This window comes from Pleurodeles waltl, chromosome 11 (assembly GCF_031143425.1).
Source record: "Pleurodeles waltl isolate 20211129_DDA chromosome 11, aPleWal1.hap1.20221129, whole genome shotgun sequence".
Classification (NCBI taxonomy): Eukaryota; Metazoa; Chordata; class Amphibia; order Caudata; family Salamandridae; genus Pleurodeles; species Pleurodeles waltl.
Window position 1 is genome coordinate 935,890,799 of NC_090450.1, and position 25,735 is coordinate 935,916,533.

Genomic DNA, 25,735 nt, shown 5'->3' on the forward strand with positions numbered 1-25,735 from the left:
AGGAGGTTACTCCCCAGGGAGCAACGTTGGAGTGCCATTGAGAGGGAGGCCTTTGCTGTGGTTTGGTCCCTGAAGAAGCTGAGACCATACCTCTTTGGGACTCACTTCCTAGTTCAAACTGACCACAGACCTCTCAAATGGCTGATGCAAATGAAAGGTGAAAATCCTAAACTGTTGAGGTGGTCCATCTCCCTACAGGGAATGGACTTTATAGTGGAACACAGACCTGGGACTGCCCATGCCAATGCAGATGGCCTTTCCAGGTTCTTCCACTTAGAAAATGAAGACTCTCTTGGGAAAGGTTAGTCTCATCCTCTTTCGTTTGGGGGGGGGGGTTGTGTAAGGAAATGCCTCCTTGGCATGGTTGCCCCCTGACTTTTTGCCTTTGCTGATGCTATGTTTACAATTGAAAGTGTGCTGAGGCCTGCTAACCAGGCCCCAGCACCAGTGTTCTTTCCCTAACCTGTACTTTTGTATCCACAATTGGCAGACCCTGGCATCCAGATAAGTCCCTTGTAACTGGTACTTCTAGTACCAAGGGCCCTGATGCCAAGGAAGGTCTCTAAGGGCTGCAGCATGTCTTATGCCACCCTGGAGACCTCTCACTCAGCACAGACACACTGCTTGCCAGCTTGTGTGTGCTAGTGAGGACAAAACGAGTAAGTCGACATGGCACTCCCCTCAGGGTGCCATGCCAGCCTCTCACTGCCTATGCAGTATAGGTAAGCCACCCCTCTAGCAGGCCTTACAGCCCTAAGGCAGGGTGCACTATACCATAGGTGAGGGTACCAGTGCATGAGCATGGTACCCCTACAGTGTCTAAACAAAACCTTAGACATTGTAAGTGCAGGGTAGCCATAAGAGTATATGGTCTGGGAGTTTGTCAAACACGAACTCCACAGCACCATAATGGCTACACTGAAAACTGGGAAGTTTGGTATCAAACTTCTCAGCACAATAAATGCACACTGATGCCAGTGTACATTTTATTGTAAAATACATCACAGAGGGCACCTTAGAGGTGCCCCCTGAAACTTAACCGACTATCTGTGTAGGCTGACTAGTTTTAGCAGCCTGCCACAAACCGAGACATGTTGCTGGCCCCATGGGGAGAGTGCCTTTGTCACTCTGAGGCCAGTAACAAAGCCTGCACTGGGTGGAGATGCTAACACCTCTCCCAGGCAGGAATTGTCACACCTGGCGGTGAGCCTCAAAGGCTCACCTCCTTTGTGCCAACCCAGCAGGACACTCCAGCTAGTGGAGTTGCCCGCCCCCTCCGGCCAGGCCCCACTTTTGGCGGCAAGGCCGGAGAAAATAATGAGAAAAACAAGGAGGAGTCACTGGCCAGTCAGGACAGCCCCTAAGGTGTCCTGAGCTGAAGTGACTCTAACTTTTAGAAATCCTCCATCTTGCAGATGGAGGATTCCCCCAATAGGGTTAGGATTGTGACCCCCTCCCCTTGGGAGGAGGCACAAAAAGGGTGTACCCACCCTCAGGGCTAGTAGCCATTGGCTACTAACCCCCCAGACCTAAACACGCCCTTAAATTTAGTATTTAAGGGCTACCCTGAACCCTAGAAAATTAGATTCCTGCAACTACAAGAAGAAGGACTGCCCAGCTGAAAACCCCTGCAGCGGAAGACCAGAAGACGACAACTGCCTTGGCTCCAGAAACTCACCGGCCTGTCTCCTGCCTTCCAAAGATCCTGCTCCAGCGACGCCTTCCAAAGGGACCAGCGACCTCGACATCCTCTGAGGACTGCCCCTGCTTCGAAAAGACAAGAAACTCCCGAGGACAGCGGACCTGCTCCAAGAAAAGCTGCAACTTTGTTTCCAGCAGCTTAAAGAACCCTGCAAGCTCCCCGCAAGAAGCGTGAGACTTGCAACACTGCACCCGGCGACCCCGACTCGGCTGGTGGCGATCCAACACCTCAGGAGGGACCCCAGGACTACTCTGATACTGTGAGTACCAAAACCTGTCCCCCCTGAGCCCCCACAGCGCCGCCTGCAGAGGGAATCCCGAGGCTTCCCCTGACCGCGACTCTTTGAACCTAAAGTCCCGACGCCTGGGAGAGACCCTGCACCCGCAGCCCCCAGGACCTGAAGGACCGGACTTTCACTGGAGAAGTGACCCCCAGGAGTCCCTCTCCCTTGCCCAAGTGGAGGTTTCCCCGAGGAATCCCCCCCTTGCCTGCCTGCAGCGCTGAAGAGATCCCGAGATCTCTCATAGACTAACATTGAAAACCCGACGCTTGTTTCTACACTGCACCCGGCCGCCCCCGCGCTGCTGAGGGTGAAATTTCTGTGTGGACTTGTGTCCCCCGCGGTGCCCTACAAAACCCCCCTGGTCTGCCCTCCGAAGACGCGGGTACTTACCTGCAAGCAGACCGGAACCGGGGCACCCCCTTCTCTCCATTCTAGCCTATGTGTTTTGGGCACCACTTTGAACTCTGCACCTGACCGGCCCTGAGCTGCTGGTGTGGTGACTTTGGGGTTGCTCTGAACCCCCAACGGTGGGCTACCTTGGACCAAGAACTGAACCCTGTAAGTGTCTTACTTACCTGGTAAAACTAACCAAAACTTACCTCCCCCAGGAACTGTGAAAATTGCACTAAGTGTCCACTTTTAAAACAGCTATTTGTCAATAACTTGAAAAGTATACATGCAATTTTGATGATTGGAAGTTCCTAAAGTACTTACCTGCAATACCTTTCGAATGAGATATTACATGTAGAATTTGAACCTGTGGTTCTTAAAATAAACTAAGAAAAGATATTTTTCTATATAAAAACCTATTGGCTGGATTTGCCTCTGAGTGTGTGTACCTCATTTATTGTCTATGTGTATGTGCAACAAATGCTTAACACTACTCCTTGGATAAGCCTACTGCTCGACCACACTACCACAAAATAGAGCATTAGTATTATCTATTTTTACCACTATTTTACCTCTAAGGGGAACCCTTGGACTCTGTGTATGCTATTCCTTACTTTGAAATAGCACATACAGAGCCAACTTCCTACAGGCAGTGAGAGGCTGGCATGGCACCCTGAGGGGAGTGCCATGTCGACTTACTCGTTTTGTCCTCACTAGCACACACAAGCTGGCAAGCAGGGTGTCTGTGCTGAGTGAGAGGTCTCCAGGGTGGCATAAGACATGCTGCAGCCCTTAGAGACCTTCCTTGGCATCAGGGCCCTTGGTACTAGAAGTACCAGTTACAAGGGACTTATCTGGATGCCAGGGTCTGCCAATTGTGGATACAAAAGTACAGGTTAGGGAAAGAACACTGGTGCTGGGGCCTGGTTAGCAGGCCTCAGCACACTTTCAATTGTAAACATAGCATCAGCAAAGGCAAAAAGTCAGGGGGCAACCATGCCAAGGAGGCATTTCCTTACACAAATTACTTATCATAAAATCTAATCTGACTGAGTAACTCCATTTTACCTAAATCTATCCAAAAGTGACATGAGAATCAGTTACAGACAGGTACAGTCAACAATGTTGTCAGGATATTGGCATCAGATACTACAACCAGGGTAGAAAAGCTAAACACAAATACGTCAAAGACATGGCACTAATAAGGACACCACACAAACAATGGAAAAGGCATGTCCGCTTAAGTCAACACACAGGGGGTGAACAGTACGAGAAAACATTCCCTACCTTATCCTCCAAAGGTCATCAAAGAGGCCTTGCTCCAGTTGCGGCAGCAATAGGGCGATGGCTGTTTCAGCGTACATGGAAATAATTCGCTGCCCAGCACGGAGGGCAGTATCACGTACAAACTCGTTCTCATCAGCTAGCGCCTAGACAAAACACAAATAAAAGCAATAACCATATAACACATTCTGTAGATCCAATCTGGAGAGAGACATGTCAATATACATTCTCCACTCTCACTCTCACTCTCACTCTCAACCCCCATGGAACACAAGTGCTTAAAAGATGAACAAGTACTTAAAAAGTAAATGCAAAAGCTGTTTGGAAAAAGAAATAACCAGTTACATCTGTAAAACAATGAAAATGAGACCCATTGAAAATACACAAGTCTTCTGAAATGCTCTTAGCTCATAAGAAGGCAATAAAAAACACTTGCCTATAACATCAGTATTTATTATGAATGAGGACTGAGCAGTTCACTCATGCAAGAATAATATTAGGTAAATGAACAAGGAGCAGTCACATTTTCAACAACACATTTGGCTCCCATACCTAACTAAGCATATTTCAGCAATAGATTAAAGTCTGTAAACATTTAATTTGAGCCCATTAAAATGAAATAAAGAGAGGATACATAAGTTACTGATAACTGGCAACCTGATATCAGCAGGCTGCAACAGGACTCAGTGAGTTATTCAACAGGACATCTAGGAGTTGAATGGGGCAGGCAATATCAAAAGATTTGTATTAGGAAAAAACATAACTCATTTCGGGTGAGGTTAGTCATGGCAATGACTAACAGTGGGTGTGAAATACAGCATCCTATTTTCAGAATTGAGTTTGTACCTTTAGAATACATGGGATGATGGGTCCCACATACGGTGTGAACCTTTCCCCAAATGTGATGGGAAGGTAGATGAACATCATGATGTATCCATCTCTGACATGAGAGGCAATGTCTACTTTGCTGGCAGTTGCAACAATCTCAGGCATAAGTTTTTCCAGTTTTTCCACTCCCAGGCCAGCCATTACTTCTGCCAAGCCTGAAAATGAAAAGCAAACCATTTAAAAAAGTGAATGCAAAAATAGCAGAACATTCCAATGGAAAAACTGTAAAGAAGGCTAGTACCCTAAACTCCCAATTCCTCCATCAAGCCATTAGAATTAATACACCACGTTATCCCAGTGAGGCTACACCTCATCCTATAAGGAGGCTGAAAACTTAATGACAATAGCAAACAAGACTAACCTTACAATGCCTTTTTTTGTGATGCTTATACCCAAAAACAGATCATGAAGCGTTGGTTTTCTCTAGCAATAATAAAACCTCTACCATAAAAAAGGCTTCAACCAGCCTGTCAATACCTGTGGGATGATACTGAAAAGATTCAAGCCTTAGCACTCTAGATAAATATTGAATTTAACAACATTAAAAGAAATTCTACCAACAGGTCAGTTGCGAGTTAATATAGAAACTGAAGGACACCTTGGAGAAATATGTAAGTCATGCAGATTGAAGTGGCAGCGAAACTTGGAGATATGGAAAGGAGCTCCTATAATGGGAACACATTTTCGATAAATGTGTAATTGAATACAAGGAGTGGCTGACTGAGGCGCGCTGGGTGTTGTTGATAAAGTCCCCTGCCCGCTTAGTAAAGCTGTGCTCTCCCATACTTGTATCTATCCTGGATAGCGCTATCTGCTTTCACCAATGAGATTTACATTTCTGCAAGCCCACTGGAGGTAATCCTGTTTTTCTGCCTGAGACAGAGCTGGGTTCATATTTCCCACAGTTCACAATTTTTTGGAAAGGGGGATACTGTCTCCTCTAACCAGGTTATAAGACCTCAATAGTGAGAGAGGCATAATCTATAATTGTGGGCACAAACTTTTTCCCTGTGCCCTCTGGAAACATGGCCGACTGGCTCTCTCCAAATAAAGTCTGTGCAGTCGCCCATATCTGGGTTCCAATGCTTTCAGGAAATTTTGGATAGTATTGAAGACTATGCATGTGCAGTTATACATGCTCCTACATCGTGTGATCTTCAAAATGTTGGTGACCTGTGTAGGAGGCCGGCAATGTCAAACTTGAATACTAGAGCCAGACCATACACATTCCTATATTCCCTTCCCCAAATCAAAACCTGCAGCCTGTGGGTAGATGGCGTTTTAATGTCGCTGCAGTTCCTCTGCCAGGGTGAACCTCATTCATCACCTTTATTTTTCTAAATTGGTATTTCCTTAGTGGGTTGCCCCCTCGTTTGAGTCATACCATTTTTTGTCAGAGCCAGACAAAAATAGACGAGAGGACAAGAAGGGAGGTATGACCTGGAAAACAGAAATTCACCCCTTTCCCAGAAATAAAAGCCCCCTGAAAGTCACCTCTGCATCAGAAGGAGGACTAGAAGACAGATGAAAAAAACAGTAGAATGTCGGGAGCTGCCACTCTTGCTACAGACTGGGACTAAGTCCAGTATAAATCTGCAGAGTATTTTTGCTGCTTGCCTGTTGTGAAAAGGAGACCTATCTGCCTGGAAGAGGAGATGGCCTGTGCCTACCAGAAGGACTGACTTCAATACAAAGGAACTGCGAAAATCTGTTTATCGGAAGTACCTGCTTAGAAGACATCTTAATGGATTAAGACTGCTACGAAGCTACAATCGCACCCCACCCAGTTGTTTAGGAGAAGCACTACACCCCACGCCAACCAATCAAACAACATATGGATCCAGGAGAGGCTTCATCCCCTTCAATTATCACTTTCCTATTCATTTTATAGTACAATTGTAATTACTTTGCTATTGTTCAGCTGAAATAAACAATTTTTTTTGAAACTTTATGTAAATTAAGGGAGTATACAGGTGATACCACTATACCCCCTCCAACTTATTCACCCCCTCAACCCACACACACACACACACCTTAACTTGGACACAAAACTGCAGTGAAAACGCCAAAGGAAATATATTCTGAGGGGAACAACAGTATTATGTTTTTAGTAAATCTCCTTAAATGTAATGGATGACATCAGTAAATGAAAATTAAGATGTACAGAAAGAACTTGTGTGAAGCAAGAACATGGGAGGTAGAACAAGCAAGTTAATACAGAGGAAAGGATTAAGGAGGAGTGGAAGGAAATGCCTCCTTGGCATGGTTACCCCTTAACTTTTTGCCTTTGCTGATGCTAAGTTATGACTTGAAAGTGTGCTGGGACCCTGCTAACAGGCCCCAGCACCAGTGTTCTTTCCCTAAACTGTACCTTTGTCTCCACAATTGGCACAACCCTGGCATTCAGGTAAGTCCCTTGTAACTGGTACCCCTGGCAACAAGGGCCCTGATGCCAGGGAGGGTCTCTAAGGGCTGCAACATGTCTTATGCCACCCTGGGGACCCCTCACTCAGCACATGCACAATGCCTCACAGCTTGTGTGTGCTGGTGGGGAGAAAAAGACTAAGTTGACATGGCACTCCCCTCAGAGTGCCATGCCAACCTCACACTGCCTGTGGCATAGATAAGTCACCCCTCTAGCAGGCCTTACAGCCCTAAGGGAGGGTGCACTATATCACAGGTGAAGGCATATGAGCACTATGCCCCTACAGTGTCTAAGCAAAACCTTAGTGTAGGAAGTTGGCTCTGTATGTGCTATTTCAAAGTAAGGAATAGCATGCACAGAGTCCAAGGGTTCCCCTCAGAGGTAAAATAGTGGTAAAAATAGATAATACTAATGCTCTATTTTGTGGTAGTGTGGTCGAGCAGTAGGCTTATCCAAGGAGTAGTGTTAAGCATTTGTTGTACATACACATAGACAATAAATGAGGTACACACACTCAGAGACAAATCCAGCCAATAGGTTTTGTTATAGAAAAATATATTTTCTTAGTTTGTTTTAAGAACCACAGGTTCAAATTTAACATGTAATATCTTGTTTGAAAGGTATTGTAGGTAAGTACATTAGGAACTTTGAATCATTTCAATTGCATTTATACTTTTCAAGTTATTCACAAATAGCTATTTCAAAAGTGGACAGTGCAATTTTCACAGTTCCTGGGGGAGGTAAGTTTTTGTTAGTTTTACCAGGTAAGTAAGACACTTACAGGGTTCAGTTCTTGGTCCAAGGTAGCCCACAGTTGGGGGTTCAGAGCAACCCCAAAGTTACCACACCAGCAGCTCAGGGCCGGTCAAGGTGCAGAGTTCAAAGTGGTGCCCAAAACGCATAGGCTAGAATGGAGAGAAGGGGGTGCCCCGGTTCCGGTCTGCTTGCAGGTAAGTACCCGCGTCTTCGGAGGGCAGACCAGGGGGGTTTTGTAGGGCACCGGGGGGGACACAAGCCCACACAGAAATTTCATCCTCAGCAGCGCGGGGGCGGCCGGGTGCAGTGTAGAAACAAGCGTCGGGTTCGCAATGTTAGTCAATGAGAGATCAAGGGATCTCTTCAGCGCTGCAGGCAGGCAAGGGGGGGCTTCCTCGGGGAAACCTCCACTTGGGCAAGGGAGAGGGACTCCTGGGGGTCACTTCTCCAGTGAAAGTCCGGTCCTTCAGGTCCTGGGGGCTGCGGGTGCAGGGTCTTTTCCAGGCGTCGGGACTTAGGTTTCAGAGAGTCGCGGTCAGGGGAAGCCTCGGGATTCCCTCTGCAGGCGGCGCTGTGGGGGCTCAGGGGGGACAGGTTTTGGTACTCACAGTCGTAGAGTAGTCCGGGGGTCCTCCCTGAGGTGTTGGTTCTCCACCAGCCGAGTCGGGGTCGCCGGGTGCAGTGTTGCAAGTCTCACGCTTCTTGCGGGGAGTTGCAGGGTTCTTTAAAGCTGCTTCTTGAGACAAAGTTGCAGTCTTTTTGGAGCAGGTCCGCTGTCCTCGGGAGTTTCTTGTCGTCGTCGAAGCAGGGCAGTCCTCAGAGGATTCAGAGGTCGCTGGTCCCTTTGGAAGGCAGGAGACAGGCCGGTGAGTTTCTGGAGCCAAGGCAGTTGTTGTCTTCTGGTCTTCCTCTGCAGGGGTTTTCAGCTGGGCAGTCCTTCTTCTTGTTGTTGCAGGAATCTAATTTTCTAGGGTTCAGGGTAGCCCTTAAATACTAAATTTAAGGGCGTGTTTAGGTCTGGGGGGTTAGTAGCCAATGGCTACTAGCCCTGAGGGTGGGTACACCCTCTTTGTGCCTCCTCCCAAGGGGAGGGGGTCACAATCCTAACCCTATTGGGGGAATCCTCCATCTGCAAGATGGAGGATTTCTAAAAGTTAGTCACCTCAGCTCAGGACACCTTAGGGGCTGTCCTGACTGGCCAGTGACTCCTCCTTGTTATTCTCATTATTTTCTCCGGCCTTGCCGCCAAAAGTGGGGGCCGGGGCCGGAGGGGGCGGGCAACTCCACTAGCTGGAGTGTCCTGCGGTGCTGTGACAAAGGGGTGAGCCTTTGAGGCTCACCGCCAGGTGTTACAGCTCCTGCCTGGGGGAGGTGTTAGCATCTCCACCCAGTGCAGGCTTTGTTACTGGCCTCAGAGTGACAAAGGCACTCTCCCCATGGGGCCAGCAACATGTCTCTAGTGTGGCAGGCTGCTGGAACTAGTCAGCCTACACAGATAGTCGGTTAAGTTTCAGGGGGCACCTCTAAGGTGCCCTCTGGGGTGTATTTTGCAATAAAATGTACACTGGCATCAGTGTGCATTTATTGTGCTGAGAAGTTTGATACCAAACTTCCCAGTTTTCAGTGTAGCCATTATGGTGCTGTGGAGTTCGTGTTTGACAAACTCCCAGACCATATACTCTTATGGCTACCCTGCACTTACAATGTCTAAGGTTTTGTTTAGACACTGTAGGGGTACCATGCTCATGCATTGGTACCCTCACCTATGGTATAGTGCACCCTGCCTTAGGGCTGTAAGGCCTGCTAGAGGGGTGACTGACCTATACTTGCATAGGCAGTGAGAGGCTGGCATGGCACCCTGAGGGGAGTGCCATGTCGACTTACTCGTTTTGTTCTCACTAGCACACACAAGCTGGCAAGCAGTGTGTCTGTGCTGAGTGAGAGGTCTCCAGGGTGGCATAAGACATGCTGCAGCCCTTAGAGACCTTCCTTGGCATCAGGGCCCTTGGTACTAGGAGTACCAGTTACAAGGGACTTATCTGGATGCCAGGGTCTGCCAATTGTGGATACAAAAGTACAGGTTAGGGAAAGAACACTGGTGCTGGGGCCTGGTTAGCAGGCCTCAGCACACTCTCAATTGTAAACATAGCATCAGCAAAGGCAAAAAGTCAGGGGGCAACCATGCCAAGGAGGCATTTCCTTACACTTAGACATTGTAAGTGCAGGGTAGCCATAAAGAGTATATGGTCTGGGAGTTTGTCAGACACGAACTCTACAGTTCCATAATGGCTACACGGAATAATGCGAAGTTTGGTATGAAACTTCTCAGCACAATAAACCCACACTGATGCCAGTGTAGGATTTATTGTGACATACACCCAGAGGGCACCTTAGAGATGCACCCTGAATACCAATCCGACTTCTAGTGTAGGCTGACCAGTTTCTGCCAGCCTGCCACACACCAGACATGTTGCTGGCCACATGGGGAGAGCGCCTTTGTCACTTTGTGGCCAGGAGCAAAGCCTGTACTGGGTGGAGGTGCTTCTCACCCCCCCTGCAGGAACTGTAACACCTAGCGGTGAGCCTCAAAGGCTCACCCCTTTTGTTACAGCACCCCAGGGCAGCCCCAGCTAGTGGAAATGCCAGCCCCTCCGGCCACTGCCCCCACTTTTAGTGGCAAGGCTGGAGGAGATAATAAGAAAAACAAGGAGGAGTCACCCACCAGTCAGGACAGCACCTAAGGTGTCCTGAGCTGAGGTGACCCCTGCCTTAAGAAATCCTCCATCTTGAGTTTGGAGGATTCCCCCAATAGGATTAGGGATGTGCCCCCCTCCCCACAGGGAGGAGGCACAAAGAGGGTGTAGCCACCCTCAAGGACAGTAGCCATTGGCTGCTGCCCTCCCAGATCTAAACACACCCCTGAATTCACTATTTGGGGGCACCCCAGAACCTATCAAACTAGATTCCTGCAACCTGAAGAAACAAGGAGGACTGCTGACCTACAAGCCTGCAGAGAAGGAGGAAGACGACAACTGCTCTGGCCCCAGCCCTACCGGCCAGTCTCCAACTTCGAAAACCTGCAACCAGCGACGCATCCAACAGGGACCAGCGACCTCTGAAGCCTCAGAGGACTGCCCTGGACTAAAGGACCAAGAAACTCCCATCAGCAGCGGCCCTGCTCAAAACCAGCTACTTCTTTGCAACAAAGAAGCAACTTTCCAAGACTGCATGTTTCCCGCCAGAAGCGTGAGACTTCTCACTCTGCACCCGACGCCTCGGCTCGAGATCCAGAGAACAAACACCTCAGGGAGGACTCCCCGGCGACTGCAAGCCCGTGAGTAACCAGAGACTAACCTGCTGAGCCCCCACAGCGACGCCTGCAGAGAGAATCCAGAGGCTCCCCCTGACCGCGACTGCCTGTAACAAGGGGCCCTACGCCTGGAACCAGCACTGCTCCCGCAGCCCCAGGACCTGAAGGAACCGAACCTCAGCGCAGGAGTGACCCCCAGGCGACCCTCTGCCTAGCCCAGGTAGTGGCTGTCCTGCGAAGCCCCCCCTGTGCCTGCCTGCATCGCTAGAGTGACCCCCGGGTCCCTCCATTGTTTCCTACCTAAATCCCGACGCCTGCTTTGCACACTGCACCCGGCTGCTCCTGTGCCGCTGAGGGTGTGTTTTGTGTGCCCACTTGTGTCCCCACCCCAGTGCTCTACAAAACCCCCCTGGTCTGCACCCCCGAGGACGCAGGTACTTACCTGCTGGCAGACTGGAACCGGAGCACCCCTGTTCTCCATAGGGGCCTATGTGTTTTGGGCACCTCTAACCTCTGCACCTGACCGGCCCTGAGCTGCTGGTGTGGTAAATTTGGGGTTGCCTTGAACCCTTAATGGTGGTCTGCTTATGCCCCAGAACTGAGACTTGTAAGTGTTTTACTTACCTCCTAATCTAACCTTTACTTACCTCCCAAATGAACCGTTGATTTTTGCACTGTGTCCACTTTGAAAATAGCTTATTGCCATTTTTACAAAGACTGTATATGATATTGCTTTTATTCAAAGTTCCTAAAGTATCTAAGTGAAGTACCTTGCATTTAGGTATTAACTGTAAGAAAATATATTTTTCAATATAAAAACCTATTGGCCTGGAGTTAAGTCTTTGAGTGTGTGTTCCTCATTTATTGCCTGTGTGTATACAACAAATGCTTAACACTACCCTCTGATAAGCCTACTGCTCGACCACACTACCACAAAATAGCATTAGAATTATCTAATTTTGCCACTATCTTACCTCTAAGGGGATCCCTTGGACTCTGTGCGCACACTTTCTTACTTTGAAATAGTATATACAGAGCCAACTTCCCACAGGATGCTTATAAAAGTTTAATTTTATTGGCTGCTGTGTTTTGTGAATAATAAACAGTGAAGAAGGAGAAGCATAATCCTCGCCTCCGTGTCCTCAATAGAACTGAAAATTCTTGTTGCGTGTGCTCGAAAATTTCAGTCTGAACGCCCCAGCAGGGGTCAGTACACTCTCCTGGCTCCTTGGTCACTTGGAGGACCCTATGGTCAACTGGGCCCTGACATTGCAAACGGTGCCTGTAGATGCAGGGAAGCAGCACCTTAGGCAAGTCACTATTTTTGGCATGCTTACCCCCACTTTTTGCCTGTTTATACGTGTGCTCAGACTGTTTTCACTGGGATCCTGCTAACCAGGACCTCAGTGTAGGAAAGTGCCTTCTTTCTTGACATTGTTACCCCCATTTGCTGGCTATTGTCAGTGTGTTTGACTGTGTTCACTGGGATCCTGTTAACCAGGACACCAGTGATTATGCTCTCTCCTCTAAATTTGGATGCTACTAACCTTTTCTTTCCACAATTGGCATACTGTTCCCCCTCCCCCGGCATATGGTACCTAGGTACCCAGGGCATTGGGGTTCCAAGGGGTCTCTACGGGCTGCAGCAGTTATTCTGCCACCCATAGGGAGCCGATGCAAAGGGTTATGCAGGCTTGTCATGAACCTGTTTTCACTACAGGTCACTACACCAGGTCACTATAATTCACCCCTATGGTACGCCCTCTCAGCCCAGAGGGCAGGGTGCAGGTATCGTGTGTGAGGGCACCTCTGCACCCCACAAACTCCAGATCCGCTTTCCTGGACATTGAGTGCAGGGATGTAATTTTACACGTGTACTGGACATAGGTCACTACCTATGTCCAGCTACATAATGGTAACTCTGAACCTGGGCATGTTTGGTATTAAACATGTCAGAATCATACCCCAATACTGTTGCAAGTATTGGAAGTATGATTCCATGCACTCTGGGGGTTCCTTAGAAGACCCCCAGCATTGCTACCACCAGTCTTACAGGGTTTTCCAGGCTGCCCAGCTGCTGCCAACCCTCAGACAGGTTTCTGCCCTCCTAATGCTTGATCTGATCCTTTGGAAATAGGTATGACTGGCTTGGGGGCCCTCAGTGCATAAACCAGCCCACAGTGGTTCAGGGACCCCCAGTCTCTGCTATGGCGCGAAACTGGACAATGGAAAGGTGAGAGACCACTCCCCTGTTCACCATCAGGGGTGGTGCCCAGAGCTCCTCCAGATGGTCCCTGGGTTCTGCCAACTTGTTTCCAAGGTTGAAAGGGAACACTGGGAGCAACTGAGGGGCCAGGCCAGGCAGGTGACGTCAGAGCTCCCTCATGATAGGTGTGTACCTGGTTAGGTAACCAATCCACATTTCAGGGCTATTTAGGGTGTCTCTCTTGGGAGGGTCCTCAGATTCGGCTTGCGAGATTCCAGCAGGACTTCTCGCAACCTTCACTTTGACTTCTGGCCTCCGGAACTGTGACTGGAACCTCCAAGATGCGACAAGCTGCTTCCAAGAAGAAATGACTCTTCAGCAACATTGTTTCCAGGGCTCCTGCCAGCTTTGCAACAATTTCCTCGCCGTGCATCCTCAGAAGACTGCAACTCTTCAGCCTGTACAAGGAGGAGGAATCTCCCTTGGAGTGAAGGAGTCACTCCCCTAAAACTGCAGGCACTGATGACAAGCGACAGACGGCTGAGTGGATCCCCTCTCCTGCTGAGCTGCGTGGATCCTGCATCACGGGTGGAGGTCCGGAGTAGTTTTCTTGGTCCTCGGTACAAGCTGTCCAACGTTGGTGGAGGTAAGCATTTGCCTTCCCACACAGGACAGTACCCCAGTGCACTGTCTGTCTTGCAGCTGTCAAGGCTTATTTGCATCTCCTCCAAGGGATCTTCAGGTGACGTGTAGCTCCAGCCCCCAGCAAACCATCCTGCAAAGCACAGCCTCCTGCGTGGTTCTCCTGTGGCGTGGGATCCACTTGTGTATTGCTGCCTGGGCTCCTTCTGCGACTCTTGTGTCCCCATTCTGTGGGACTCCTGTGGGTGCTGCCCCTGCTCCTGTGGACGTACTGCGATGCTGAGGGTCCCCTGTGACTCCCCCTCCTGGGTTGAGTCAACCTGGGCCTTGCTGGTCCCTGGCAGCATCTCTTTTCCACTAACCAAGAGTTTGCCTTTACCAAAGCTTGTTGGTGGAAATCCTGCACAGACATCCGTCTGCAATCTTCCTTTCGGCGTGGCACATCTTCCGCATCCATCTGGAACTCTTCATCGGCTCCAGGGCTGCAGTGCTGACCTGTTCTTCCACACTGTCGACCAACTCCTGCATCCTCACCTGGGTGGGTAATACCTCCTACTCTTCCCCGACTCCACTGCGACTCCTGGACTTGGTCCCCTCTCTCCACAGGTCTTCTTTCTTCAGGAATCTACTGCTGGTTTTCTTGCAATCTTCTCTGGGTATCTTCTTTTTCTTCTTTTCCTCCTTTTGTGTGTTTTGGGGGGACGTCCAGTGATTTACTCCTGCATTCCTGTTGGGGAGGGGTGGGAGGGCTGTGTTACTTACCTCTGTGGTTTTCTAGTACTCCCAGCTCTCCTCTACACATTCTACTTACCTAAGTGGGGGTACCTGGTTCGCATTCCATTTTTTTAGTACATGGTTTGTGCTCCCCCTAGGCCCTAGTTCTGATTAGTAGTGTATATAATTAGCATATTACTTACCTCTTAAGGATGGGTTACCTGTCTAGTATTTTGTGATTTGTTCAAAAAATAAAGTAACTTTATTTTTGTACGACTGAGTGTTTCCTTTAATGTGTGTAAGTGCTGTGTGACTCCAGTAGTATTGCATGAGCTTTGCATGTCTCCTAGATAAGCCTTGGCTGCTCATCCACAGCTACCTGTAGAGAGCCTGGCTTCTAGACACTGCCTACACTTTACTAAGAGGGGATACCTGGACCTGGTATAAGGCGTAAGTACCCACCACACACCAGGCCAGCTTCCTACATCCAGTGATTGTGACTGCACTCGCCTCTAAGTTTGGTAGCTTTGGTACTCTTAACACCCCAGAACTGGCTCACTGGTGTACCCCTGTAAATCCAGAGTATATGGTACTTTGGTACCCAGGGAGTTAGTATACCAGGGGTCCCCTAGGGGCTGCAGCATGTATTATGCCACCCATGGGAGCACATGCAAACTATGTCTGCAGGCCTGCCACTGCAGCCTGTGTGAAACAGTGCATGCACCCTTTCAACCGCTAGTCACTACATCAGGTCACTGTTAGTCACCCTATGGTAGGCCCTTTCAGCCCAAAGGGCAGGTTGCAGAACCCTGTATGTGAGGGCACCCCTGCACGAGCAGAAGAAACCTTGCGAACTCCAGTTCAATTTCACTGGACTTCGTAAGTGCGGGGAAGCCATTTTACCCCTGTACTGGCTGTGTGTGGTCCAGCTACATAATGTTAACTCCGAACCTAGACATGTCAGAATCATACCCTAATACTAGTGCCAGTATTGGGGTCATGATTCCATGCACTCTAAGGGCTCTTTAGAGGACCCCCCCCCCCCCAGGATTGCTCCTACTAGTCGTCCAGGATTTGCGCGTCAGCCCATGCTGCTGCAGCCCCTCAGACAGGTTTCTGCCTACTGCGTGACCAGCTAAAGCAGGGGAAGCCAGAACAAAGGGTTTTCTGTGGGGGAGGAGATGCAACACCCTCTTCCTTGGAAATAGGTATTACTGGGCGCGGGAGGGGTAGCCTCCCCTCGCCACCGGCTTGCTTTGAAGGGCACATTTGGTGACCTCCTTGGATAATCTGGTTTTCACCGGTCCCTGCTCTGGCACGAACCCCACACAAAGGAAAGGGGAGTGACCACTCTTCTGTCCACCACCACCCCCGGTGGCCAGAGCTCCTTCAGGTGGCCACTTGATTCTACCGTCTTGGAAAAAGATGTGCAGAGGCCCCTGGGAGCATCTGGTTGGTCATGACAGGTGAATGACATCAGTGACCCCCTGTTTTGACTATTTTGGGACTTCCCTTGCGGGTGGGTCCCCAGAATCGGCGAGCAAGACTCCACCAGGACTCCTCTGATTCAACCTCTTCTGCTGCTGGCCACCAGAACCCCTGCTAGACTTCTGTAGGAACCTGGCTCTGTATATACTATATCAAATTGAAATATAGTGTGCACCGAGTCCAGGAGTTCTCCGGTGGCTTAACAGAGGCTAAAGTAGATAATAATAATGTTCTATTTTGTGGTAGTGAGATTGAGCAGTTAGGCTTATCAGAGGGTAGTACAAAACATTTGTTGTGCACACACAGACAATAAGGGAAGCGCACACTCAATGACTAACTCCAGACCAATGTTTTTTATATAGCAAAAATATATTTTGTTAAATTATTTCTAGAACCATAAGATTCAAGATGCAGGTAAGTACATGAATAAATAAGTATTCCACATATGTATCAATACCAGTTTGGTTAGAACTGGCAAGTTATACAGTTTTTGAATAAATGGTAAGTACCCACATCTTTGGAGGACAGACATGGGGGTTTAGAGAAGCACTGGGGGCCCACATGTCAGCACCAAACACACACCATCAGCGACGCAGAGGTGGCCGGGTGCAGGGCACTAACACAGCATTGGGCTGCTACCTAGTGCTTTCCTATAGGGGATCCGAGGCCCCAAAGTTGCTGCAGGTGAAGTCCAGGGGGTTGATTCTGGGAAACCAAAGGCTGGACAGGGAAAGGGCCGCCTGCTGGACGTTGCTGCACTGAAGGTCGGATTTCCCCAATGCCAGGAGGACGCGGGTGCAAGGGTACCCTTTTGGCATTGGGAATCTTCATCCGGTTCTGACGCGGTCAAGGGGGTCCTTCAGATTCAGGCTCCAGGCGTCGTGGGCTGGAGGGATCAATCCTGGATGGGCACTTGCTCAGAATCGTCTGAGGAACAGCTCTAGTCGGTTGGGCCACCTGGACTTGGGCCGTGGGCATCAGGTGCAGAGTGGTCAGTATTTGCGGCTCCGGGGCGGTTCTGGGGTCCTGAGATGGAGTTTCTTCTTGGACAGGGCCGCTGTCCACAGGAGTTCTTGGTCTTCTGTAATGCAGGCAGTCTTCTGAAGGTTTCTCAAAGGTCACTGGGCCTGCAGGATGTATCACTTTCTTTTGCAGGGCTTTTGAAGCTGGAGACACGCAGTTAGGGCTGGGACAAAGTCAGTTTTCGTCTTCCATCTTCTCTGCTGGGGTTTCAGCTTAGCTGTCCTTTCTTCTTGTGAGGTCATCAGGAATCTGATGAGCTAGGTTCAGGGGAGCCCTTAAATCCTTGATTTAGGGGTGTTACAGGGTTCAGGGGGCAAGGGGCAGTAGCCAATGCCTACTGTCTCTGAGGGCGGCTACACCATTCTTGTGTCCACTCCCTTTGGGGAGGAGGGGACACAAACCTAGCCCTATTGGTCCCTGTCCTCCAAACTAAAATGGAGGATTTTGCAAGGAGGGGGGGGGGGGGGTCACTTCAGCTCTGGACACCTGGGGTGGTCACTCCTCCCTAACTTCCATAATTTTCCCACCGGACTTGTTGCCAACAGAGGGGCTTTTGTCAAAGGGTTGGGCATCTCTACTAGCTGCAGTGCCCTAGGGCACTGTAAGGAGAGGCCTGAGCCTTTGAGTTTTACCGCCAGGTGTTACAGTTCCTGCAGGTGGAGGTGGGAAGCACCTCCACCCAGTGCAGACTTTGTTTCTGGCCACCGTGAGTACAAATGCTCTCACCCCATGTGGTAAGAAACTCATATCCTTGTGGCAGGCTGGCACAGACCAGTCAGTCCTGCACGAAAGGATTGGGTAAGATACACGGAGCATCTCTAAGATTCCCTCTGAGTGCATGGTTCAATAAATCCAACACTGGCATCAGTGTGGGTTTTTTGTGCTGAGATGCTTGACACCCAACTTCCCACTATTCAGTGAAGCCATTATGGAGCTGTGGAGTTTGAAATGACAAACTCCCAGACCACATACTCAATAAGGCCACACTGCACTTAAAATGTCTGAGAATAGACTTAGACACTGTAGGGGCATACTGCTCATGCAGCTATGCCCTCACCTAAAGTATAGTGCACCCTGCCTTAAGGCTGTAAGGCCTGCTAGGGGGGTGACTTACCTATGCCACAGGCAGTGGTTTGTGGGCATGGAACCCTGAGAGGGGTGCCATGTTGACTTTGCCTTTTTCTCCCCCCCCAGCACACACAAGCTGCAGTGACAGTGTGCATGTGCTTAGTGAGGGGTACTCCATGGTGGCATAATACATGCTGCAGCCCTTTGGGACCTTCCCTGGCCACAGGGCCCTTGGTACCATGGGTACCTTTTACAAGGGACCTATCTGTGTGCCAACTGTGTTACAGTATTTTTTTTTAAAGAACACTGGTGCTGGGGACTTAGCAGGATCCTAGCACGCTCTCAGTTCAAGTTGGCATCAATATCAGGCAAAATGTGGGGGGTAACCATGCGAACAAAGGCACTTTCCAACAACTTACCAGGAACCTAACATGCCTGCATGTTCAGATACGACCTCGCCTTGCAACATTTCCACAGCTGTGCATCCTATGGGGTCTGCAAGACTTCAGCTGCACCAAAGAAGGAAGAAGGAATCTCCCATGGAGCATCCGCAGACACTTAAGGAAACAACATTCAGCTGCTCCGATCTGCTCTCCACTGGAACTGCATGGATCCTCCAACACAGGTGGTGGTTCTGAATGGTCCTCTTGGTCCTTTCTGCCTTTTGACTGACTTCAGAGACGCTGGACCCTTGCCTCTCCTTGCAGCCACGACTCTTGCAGCAACCAAGGCGTGTTGACTCCTGCTCCGAGGGATCTTCAGGCTCCAAGTAGCTCCGGCCTCCAGCACTTCATCCTTCCAAAGACAGTCTCCTCTCTGCTTCTCCAGTGACGTGGGACTTCTTCTCCAGGTGTGCTGACTGGGCCTCACAGCAACTTATTGTGCCAGCTGCTAGAGGGTTGCATGTGGTGATTACGACTGCTTCTGTTCTGACGGATTTGCATTTTCCAAGGCTTGTTGGTGGTCCTCTTGACCACTGACCTGACTGCGACCCGGCGACTGGCATGGTACAGCTTCTGCATTACTTCAGGGACTCCTCTTCAGCTCCTTAGCTCACAGCTGGCCTTCATCTTCCATCGTCGACCCGGATCTTCTTCCACAGAAGAGTAGGTAGTGGCTACTGCCCTGCCTGGACACTCCAGCTTGGACTAGACTCTGTCCTCTTCTTTTACAGATCCTCTTTTTCCAGCTTTGAGTTCCACTGGACTGGTCCTGTTCTTGCAATCTACCATTTCCAAGTCCCCTGGTTAATCTTTGGGAAGACCAGGTAACTTACCTGTCATCTCCTGGTCGCTATGGGGTCACCTTGATACTCACCAACTTCGGGGGTCCCAAATTCTCCTTACCCCGCCTTAACTACTCCACATCCTTGGTAGGGGACTTCACTTTGCATTCCACTACTTCAGTATATGGTTTGGTCCTCCTATTGTCTGCGATTTCTTGCCAATACTTGTTGTTTCTTTATGCTAATTCACAACACTTACAATGTGTATATATAGTGTGTACTGACCTCCAATTGGGAGACTGCCTGTAAGTGATCTAGTTCAGTATTACTGTAATAAAGTACCTTTATTTTTACAACACTGTATGGTTCCTTTCATGTGAGATAAGTTGCTGTGTGACCCCCAAACCACCCCCCTCAATGTTATTTAATGGAGGAGATCAGTTTCAGAAACAGGCTGCAGGCTCTGGCTAGGAGTCCGGGTGAGGCCAACCCACAGCTGCTCAAGTAAGTAGAGATGTCAGGGGTGGTAGACACACAGTCAGCTCCCCAAGGCCCAGGGGTTCCAGATGCAGGGGTGTCTATTGGCATTGGAAACAGCTTACCGGGCAGGTCGTTGTCAGTGGGGGTCCTCGGATTGAGGCTGCAGATGTCGCTGAGGAGTCCGGCAGTGGTCAACCCACGGTGGACTCACATTCATATGCACTGGGGCACCTACACAGGAATGGTGGGCCACCTGGCCTTGGGCCAGGGGCGCCAGGTGCAGAGGTGGTTCCAGCAGTGGTTCTGCAGTTCCTCAGCAGACTTATTTTTCTTTAAAGTTGGTTTCTTTTGGACAGGTCCGATGTCCACAGGAGTTCTTGGTCTTTATTGAAGGCAGACAGGCAACCCCACCACACACACACTGCCCCACCCAGGCTGAGGTCGTCGCTGGGCTGCAGGACAAGTTGTCTTCTGGGTGCAGGTTTCTCTGAGGGCTGCAGACAGGTCGGTAGGGCTGGGGCCATGTCAACTGGTGTCTTTTCTGCTGGGGCGACTTGTGTGTTGTCCAGTTCTTTTTAGGACAACAGGAATCTGAGTTCTAGAGTTTAGGGGTGCCACTTAAATACTGAACTTAAGGGTGTTAGAGGGAATGCCAAGTGGTAGCCAGTGGGCTACTCACCTATATGGTGACTACACATTTCCTATGACCACTTCCTTTGGGAAGTGGCATAGCCCTAACCCTACTGGCCTGATTCCTCCCACACAAGATGAAGGAATTTAAAAAGTAGTGTCCACTTGAGCTCGTCCATCCTAAGGGTGGAACTGGCATGACGTGGGCACTCCTCCTAATCTAACTAATTCTGACTAAACTAAATCTGCTTCTGCTGGCTCTCCTGACTGCTGAGGGTCAGCACAGACTCCCCCTCAAGGCTCGAGCCCCCTGGACCTTGCTAGTCCACTTCAACTCTGCAAATCCTCTTCTGCCCGGGTTTGCATTTGTAAAGGCTTGTTGGTGGTCCCTGTGACCACTGACCTGTCTTTGATCCAGCAAGCAATGTGGGACAGTTTCTGCATGACTTCTGAGACTCCTCTGCAGCTCCTGGGCTCCACAGCTGACCTTCATTGTCCACGGTCGACCCGCATCTTCTCCAACAGAAGGGTGAGAGCCTTTGCTCTTGTGTGGTCAGGAACATTGCCTGCCCTGGGGAGCCCCCCTAGCAGGATGACCTACAAATCTGCATTGCAAGGCAGGGGGGCTCAAAGCTTTCCACCACCCTTTGTATGCATATCTGGATTCCCTCAGAAGGGAGATGCCAAAACCCTCCTGCCCCAGGGACCATTGGGCCTCTTGACAGGCAGGAAAATTAGTAGTCAGAGAGGCACACCCCCTCTCAGGCTAGGCCCACCCCTAAGGTGGGATACCTGATGGGGACACGAATTTTAGATATCTGCAAGCTGTTGTGTCTCCGAAAGCTGGGAGGACTGCCTGCCTTCAACAAATAGCCAGGGATTCCAGTGGATCTGCTTCTCTCCATCCTGCAAGCACCCCAAGAGACCTGAGAGGACTCCAGACTGCCAAAACCCGACACCTGAAAGCACCACTGCACCCGAGCCGCACAGCACGAGCTGAAGTGGGCCAACAGTGCTAATGTGGTCCCCTCAACCCTCCAGAGACAAAGCTCACCTTGGACTTACCCACTCTGAACTCACCGACACCGTCTGCAGTCTGGGTTTGCAGGCCCTCTTGACCACAAGTGCTCCCGGTGACGAAAATCTGATGCCTCAAGCCACCTCTACACCTGTTGGCCATGGAGAAGAGGACCTAAGGTGTCCCCCCCCACCCCCTCACAAGCAACGTGAAAGTTGAGCCAACTTGCTGGTTCAGCCCGCCTGGCCTCTGAGTCCACACCTGCAGCCTCTTTATCTGGACAGATCCCCATTAACTAACATTGGGCAACCAACGCTGTATTGCACCTCTGCACTCAGCAGCCCCAGTGCCGCCCGGTGTGATCTGATGGTGTGGCCGTGGATCTTGCCCCATATGTACCGTAAGTCCAGAAGATTGGTCCCTAAAGTTGCTGTGAAGTGCCCGGATGCAGCACATGATTTTTCTCACACAGGATAACGATGGGCACCCAACGATGAAAAGCACCTCTGCATCCGGCTGCCCAAGGTGACCTGTTCGTGCTGCCTTGGACCTCGCCCCATATGTTCCTTAAGTCCAGGAGATTGGTCCCATAAGTCGCTGTACTATACCTGTGTATGCAGTATTTCTTTTTCCTCCACAGAATAACATGGACTAACGACATGGCCTCTAAATAAATGTGCCATGGACTTTTAAAAACTGAAAGTATTTTTACTGCAAAACATACTTACCTGATTGTATTGATTCTGGTGCCTAAATATATGTGTCATTTTTTTAAAATAAATTGGTGAGGATCTCCTTATTGAGTTGTGTGCATCAATTATTGACTGTATGTGTATTTGCAGATGTCTAACATCTCTCTCTGATAAGCCTAAGGCTGTTCGACCACACTGCCCCCTAATAGAGCACCTTGGGATTGCTAGAGCAAGACTCTGTCCACTAGTAGGGGAACCCTTGGACTCTTTGTACAGTATATCTTATTTTGATATACTATATAAAGAGCCATCTTCCTACAGAACACCCTCTGGTCTATAAACTCCTTAGGTGTATTGCATTGTTCCTATCTCCAGAACTGAGGTATTTCATACTCTGGCAGGTTTACAAGCTCTTACAAATCTGTTCCTTTCCTGGCTCTGCAACAAATCTCTCCAGGAAGATGTCAGTGAAATTGGCCAGACTGCTGTGTCTAGTATCCTGTAGATGGGTGTCAGGTGTCAACGCTCTCGGCATAACAGGGAGACTATTCGTCCCGGATGGGGTTACTTTACACATATTCAGATGAATGAAGTTTAACTCTTGTAATGCATTGGCTGTACAGGAAGAGGTTCCTACCCAATGTAATCTTATCTCATGGAATATTGCGGGTTATGATGCCAAGTTATCCGATCAAGCATGGGTTGGGTGTGTGACTAACTATGATATTATCATGCTTCAGGAAACCTGGTCGGAGGGGCTGTCTGTGTGGGATGGGTATGATAGATATGCAGTTCCAGCTGTGCAGTCTCTTGGTGGCCGCTCGAAAGGTGGCCTGGTTACCCTAATTCGCCTCTCCAAGATAGTGGGTGCCTTTCAAATTAACTGCAACCACCAAGGTATATTGTTGGTATGGGTAATCTTCTCCAATAATTTTAATATTTTATTGGTTAACTTCTATAACGCTGTGTGGGATGGGGGGTGCCAAATTGGGGCTCTGTTCTCCGTTCTTCAGGTTCTGAAATACAGAATGGAGAAGGTGGGGCTGGAATTTTGTGCTATCGTCTCTGGAGATTTTAATGCCAAGCTGGGCAGGTTCAGCACTGTGGTTAATCCCTTTATTCGTGACTGCGAGGGCTACTCAGCGTATGGTCTGCAGGACGCGAGAGGTAGGGAGCTAATAAAGGAACTCAGGAAGATGGGCTTTCTGAATTTTTATGACATAGAAGCAGTAGGTACCCACCAACTTCCAACTTATGTGGGAAGAGGGTCTGGATCCACCATTGATTACATTTTTGTGTCTCCCCCCATCAGAGACTTAGTGACTGGGGGTGAAGTGCTAGGGGAGTGCTTTAGCGCTCATAATCCCCTTATAGTGTCCTTTAAACTGTCTGGGGCCCTACGTAAACTAGGACGAGGTAGGCCTGTAGCAATGGTGATAAAGGACCAGGGGAGGCGGCTTGGGTGGAAGCAAGTGGACCCCCAAAAAGTTGTAGGAAGAGTGGTGGGGGAAAATTTACATCTATTTATGGAAATACTCCTGATAGAGGCTCTGAATCCTAAGACTGTTTTGGATGCTATAACAGTGGTAAATGCAGCAGTCAGAGACTGCCTTCTCTCAGTAGGCAGCCTCCCCAGTAAACGTAAATGTGGCTGGTATGACAAGGCCTGCTATGATGCAAGGGCAAACCTAAAGATGGTTACCAAGAATCACCCTAGAGATTGGGCCCTTGTAAAAGAAGCTAGAATGAGGTATAAAAGGGCCCTGAGGGATAGTAAGCTAAAACATAAAGATAAAGCCTGGGAAGAGTTAGAGCGTGCCACTGCTCTGAAGGACCCTGGCCTGTTTTGGAAGGTGGTAAATAGAGGTTCCTTTGAAACAGAAACATCTGAGGGCCTTGGCTGTAACATCGCCCCGGAGGCCTGGGTAATTCATTTTTGTAAAATCTTTGAGGGTATTCCTTTAAGAAATATCCGGGAGAACATATATGATGTGGCCCCTAACCTAGCAATCAGGTTTTCGCTCCAGGAGGTTACTGATGCATTACAGAGTAGCGCGAGCAATAAAGCTCCGGGCCCGGACTCAATCCCTATGGATTTATATAAAGCTAACCCCCAGCTATGGGCACCTATTCTCCTAAATGTTCTCAATGCAGCAGTTACGGTGGGCATTCCTGCCTCTTGGAGACTGGCATGTATTGTCCCAGTGTTTAAAAAGGGCGATCGTAATGACCCTAAATCTTATCGCCCTATATCCCTCCTGGACTCTTCTGCGAAGATTCTGGGACGGATCATTCTAAGTCGTCTGGAGGCCTGGATGATAGGAAATGACATCTTAAGCCGGGAACAGTATGGTTTTAGGGAAGGCCTCGGTACGCGAGAACAATGTCTTAACTTACTGATGATGATCGGTAAATACACGCAGGCCAGGAAAGGTACCCCTTATCTTGCTTTTATGGACCTTAGTTGTGCCTTTGATAAAGTGAACCGGTCTATTTTATGGGAGAGGCTAAATCATTTAGGTCTGGATCCCAATATTGTAGAGCTGCTCCGATATCTCCACTCTGGGACAGTTGCAAATGTAAGGGTAGGACCTAATGGGGAATGCTCAGAGGCTTTTAAACTTTCAAGAGGTGTGCGTCAGGGGTGTGTCCTGGCTCCTACTTTGTTCCTTCTATATACAAATGGACTGTCTGATTTTTTGATGAAACACTGTAGGGATGTCCCAAAGGTGAAGGGTATTGATATCCCTGTGCTGACGTACGCGGATGACGCAGTCCTCATGGCCCGCACGATGAATGGTCTCCGGGAAATAGTTAGAGCTTATGTTACTTTTATGTCAGCTTTGGGTTTAGAGGTCAATTTTAAGAAATCACATTTTATGGTTTGTGGAAGACCTCTGAGCAGGGTGGGGGAGCTTAGGGTGGAGGATCAAGTTATTAGCAGGGTCCATGAGTTCCCATACTTAGGGGTGATTTTTGATGAGAAAGGATCCTGGAAACCCTGTAATGCCAGAAGGGTTGTGCTTTTCCATGCAACAGTTGGTGCGGCTTTTGACTTTGCTGTAAGGGTAGGTAGTAGACCTATCAAGCCCCTGCTTGAAATCTATAGGCGGAAATGCCTTCCTGTCCTGCTGTATGGCACAGCACTTTGGGGGTATAGGGATACTCGAGCTCTTACGGTGGAAGAAAATCGCTTTTGTAGACGGCTCCTGGGAGTTGGACAAAACATCCCTGGTTTTTGCCTTCACCTGGAACTGGAGCTTGAGTTTGTGCAGGATACTATCCAGTTGGCTCCCCTTCTGCTATGGATCTCAATCTGGAGTAACGAACATGCTACTCTTAATATGGAAATCCTAAGGGATTGTTTGGCTTGCGACAATGCAAAGAATATTCCCTGGCTGATGCACATAAGGAAGATGGCTCATGACCTGGGGCGGCCTGAATTGTTTGATTATCCCGAGGGTCTGACTAGCCATGACAAGAAATGGGTTAAGGACAATTTTCTGAGAAT

At 49.2% G+C, this 25,735-nt stretch overlaps 1 protein-coding gene across 2 annotated transcripts in view; it reads right to left on the bottom strand.

Annotated features, from left to right (window-relative positions):
• Positions 1–25,735, bottom strand: part of GCN1 (GCN1 activator of EIF2AK4) — a 1,158,386-nt gene that overhangs the window by 283,226 nt on the left and 849,425 nt on the right. For both annotated transcript variants that reach the window (XM_069215038.1, XM_069215039.1), the window contains exons 41-42: positions 4,506–4,702; positions 3,663–3,805 (exon numbers count right to left, since the gene is read on the bottom strand). In XM_069215038.1, coding sequence (XP_069071139.1) covers positions 3,663–3,805; positions 4,506–4,702 — 340 coding nt within the window. The remainder of the gene's footprint in view (positions 1–3,662; positions 3,806–4,505; positions 4,703–25,735) is intronic.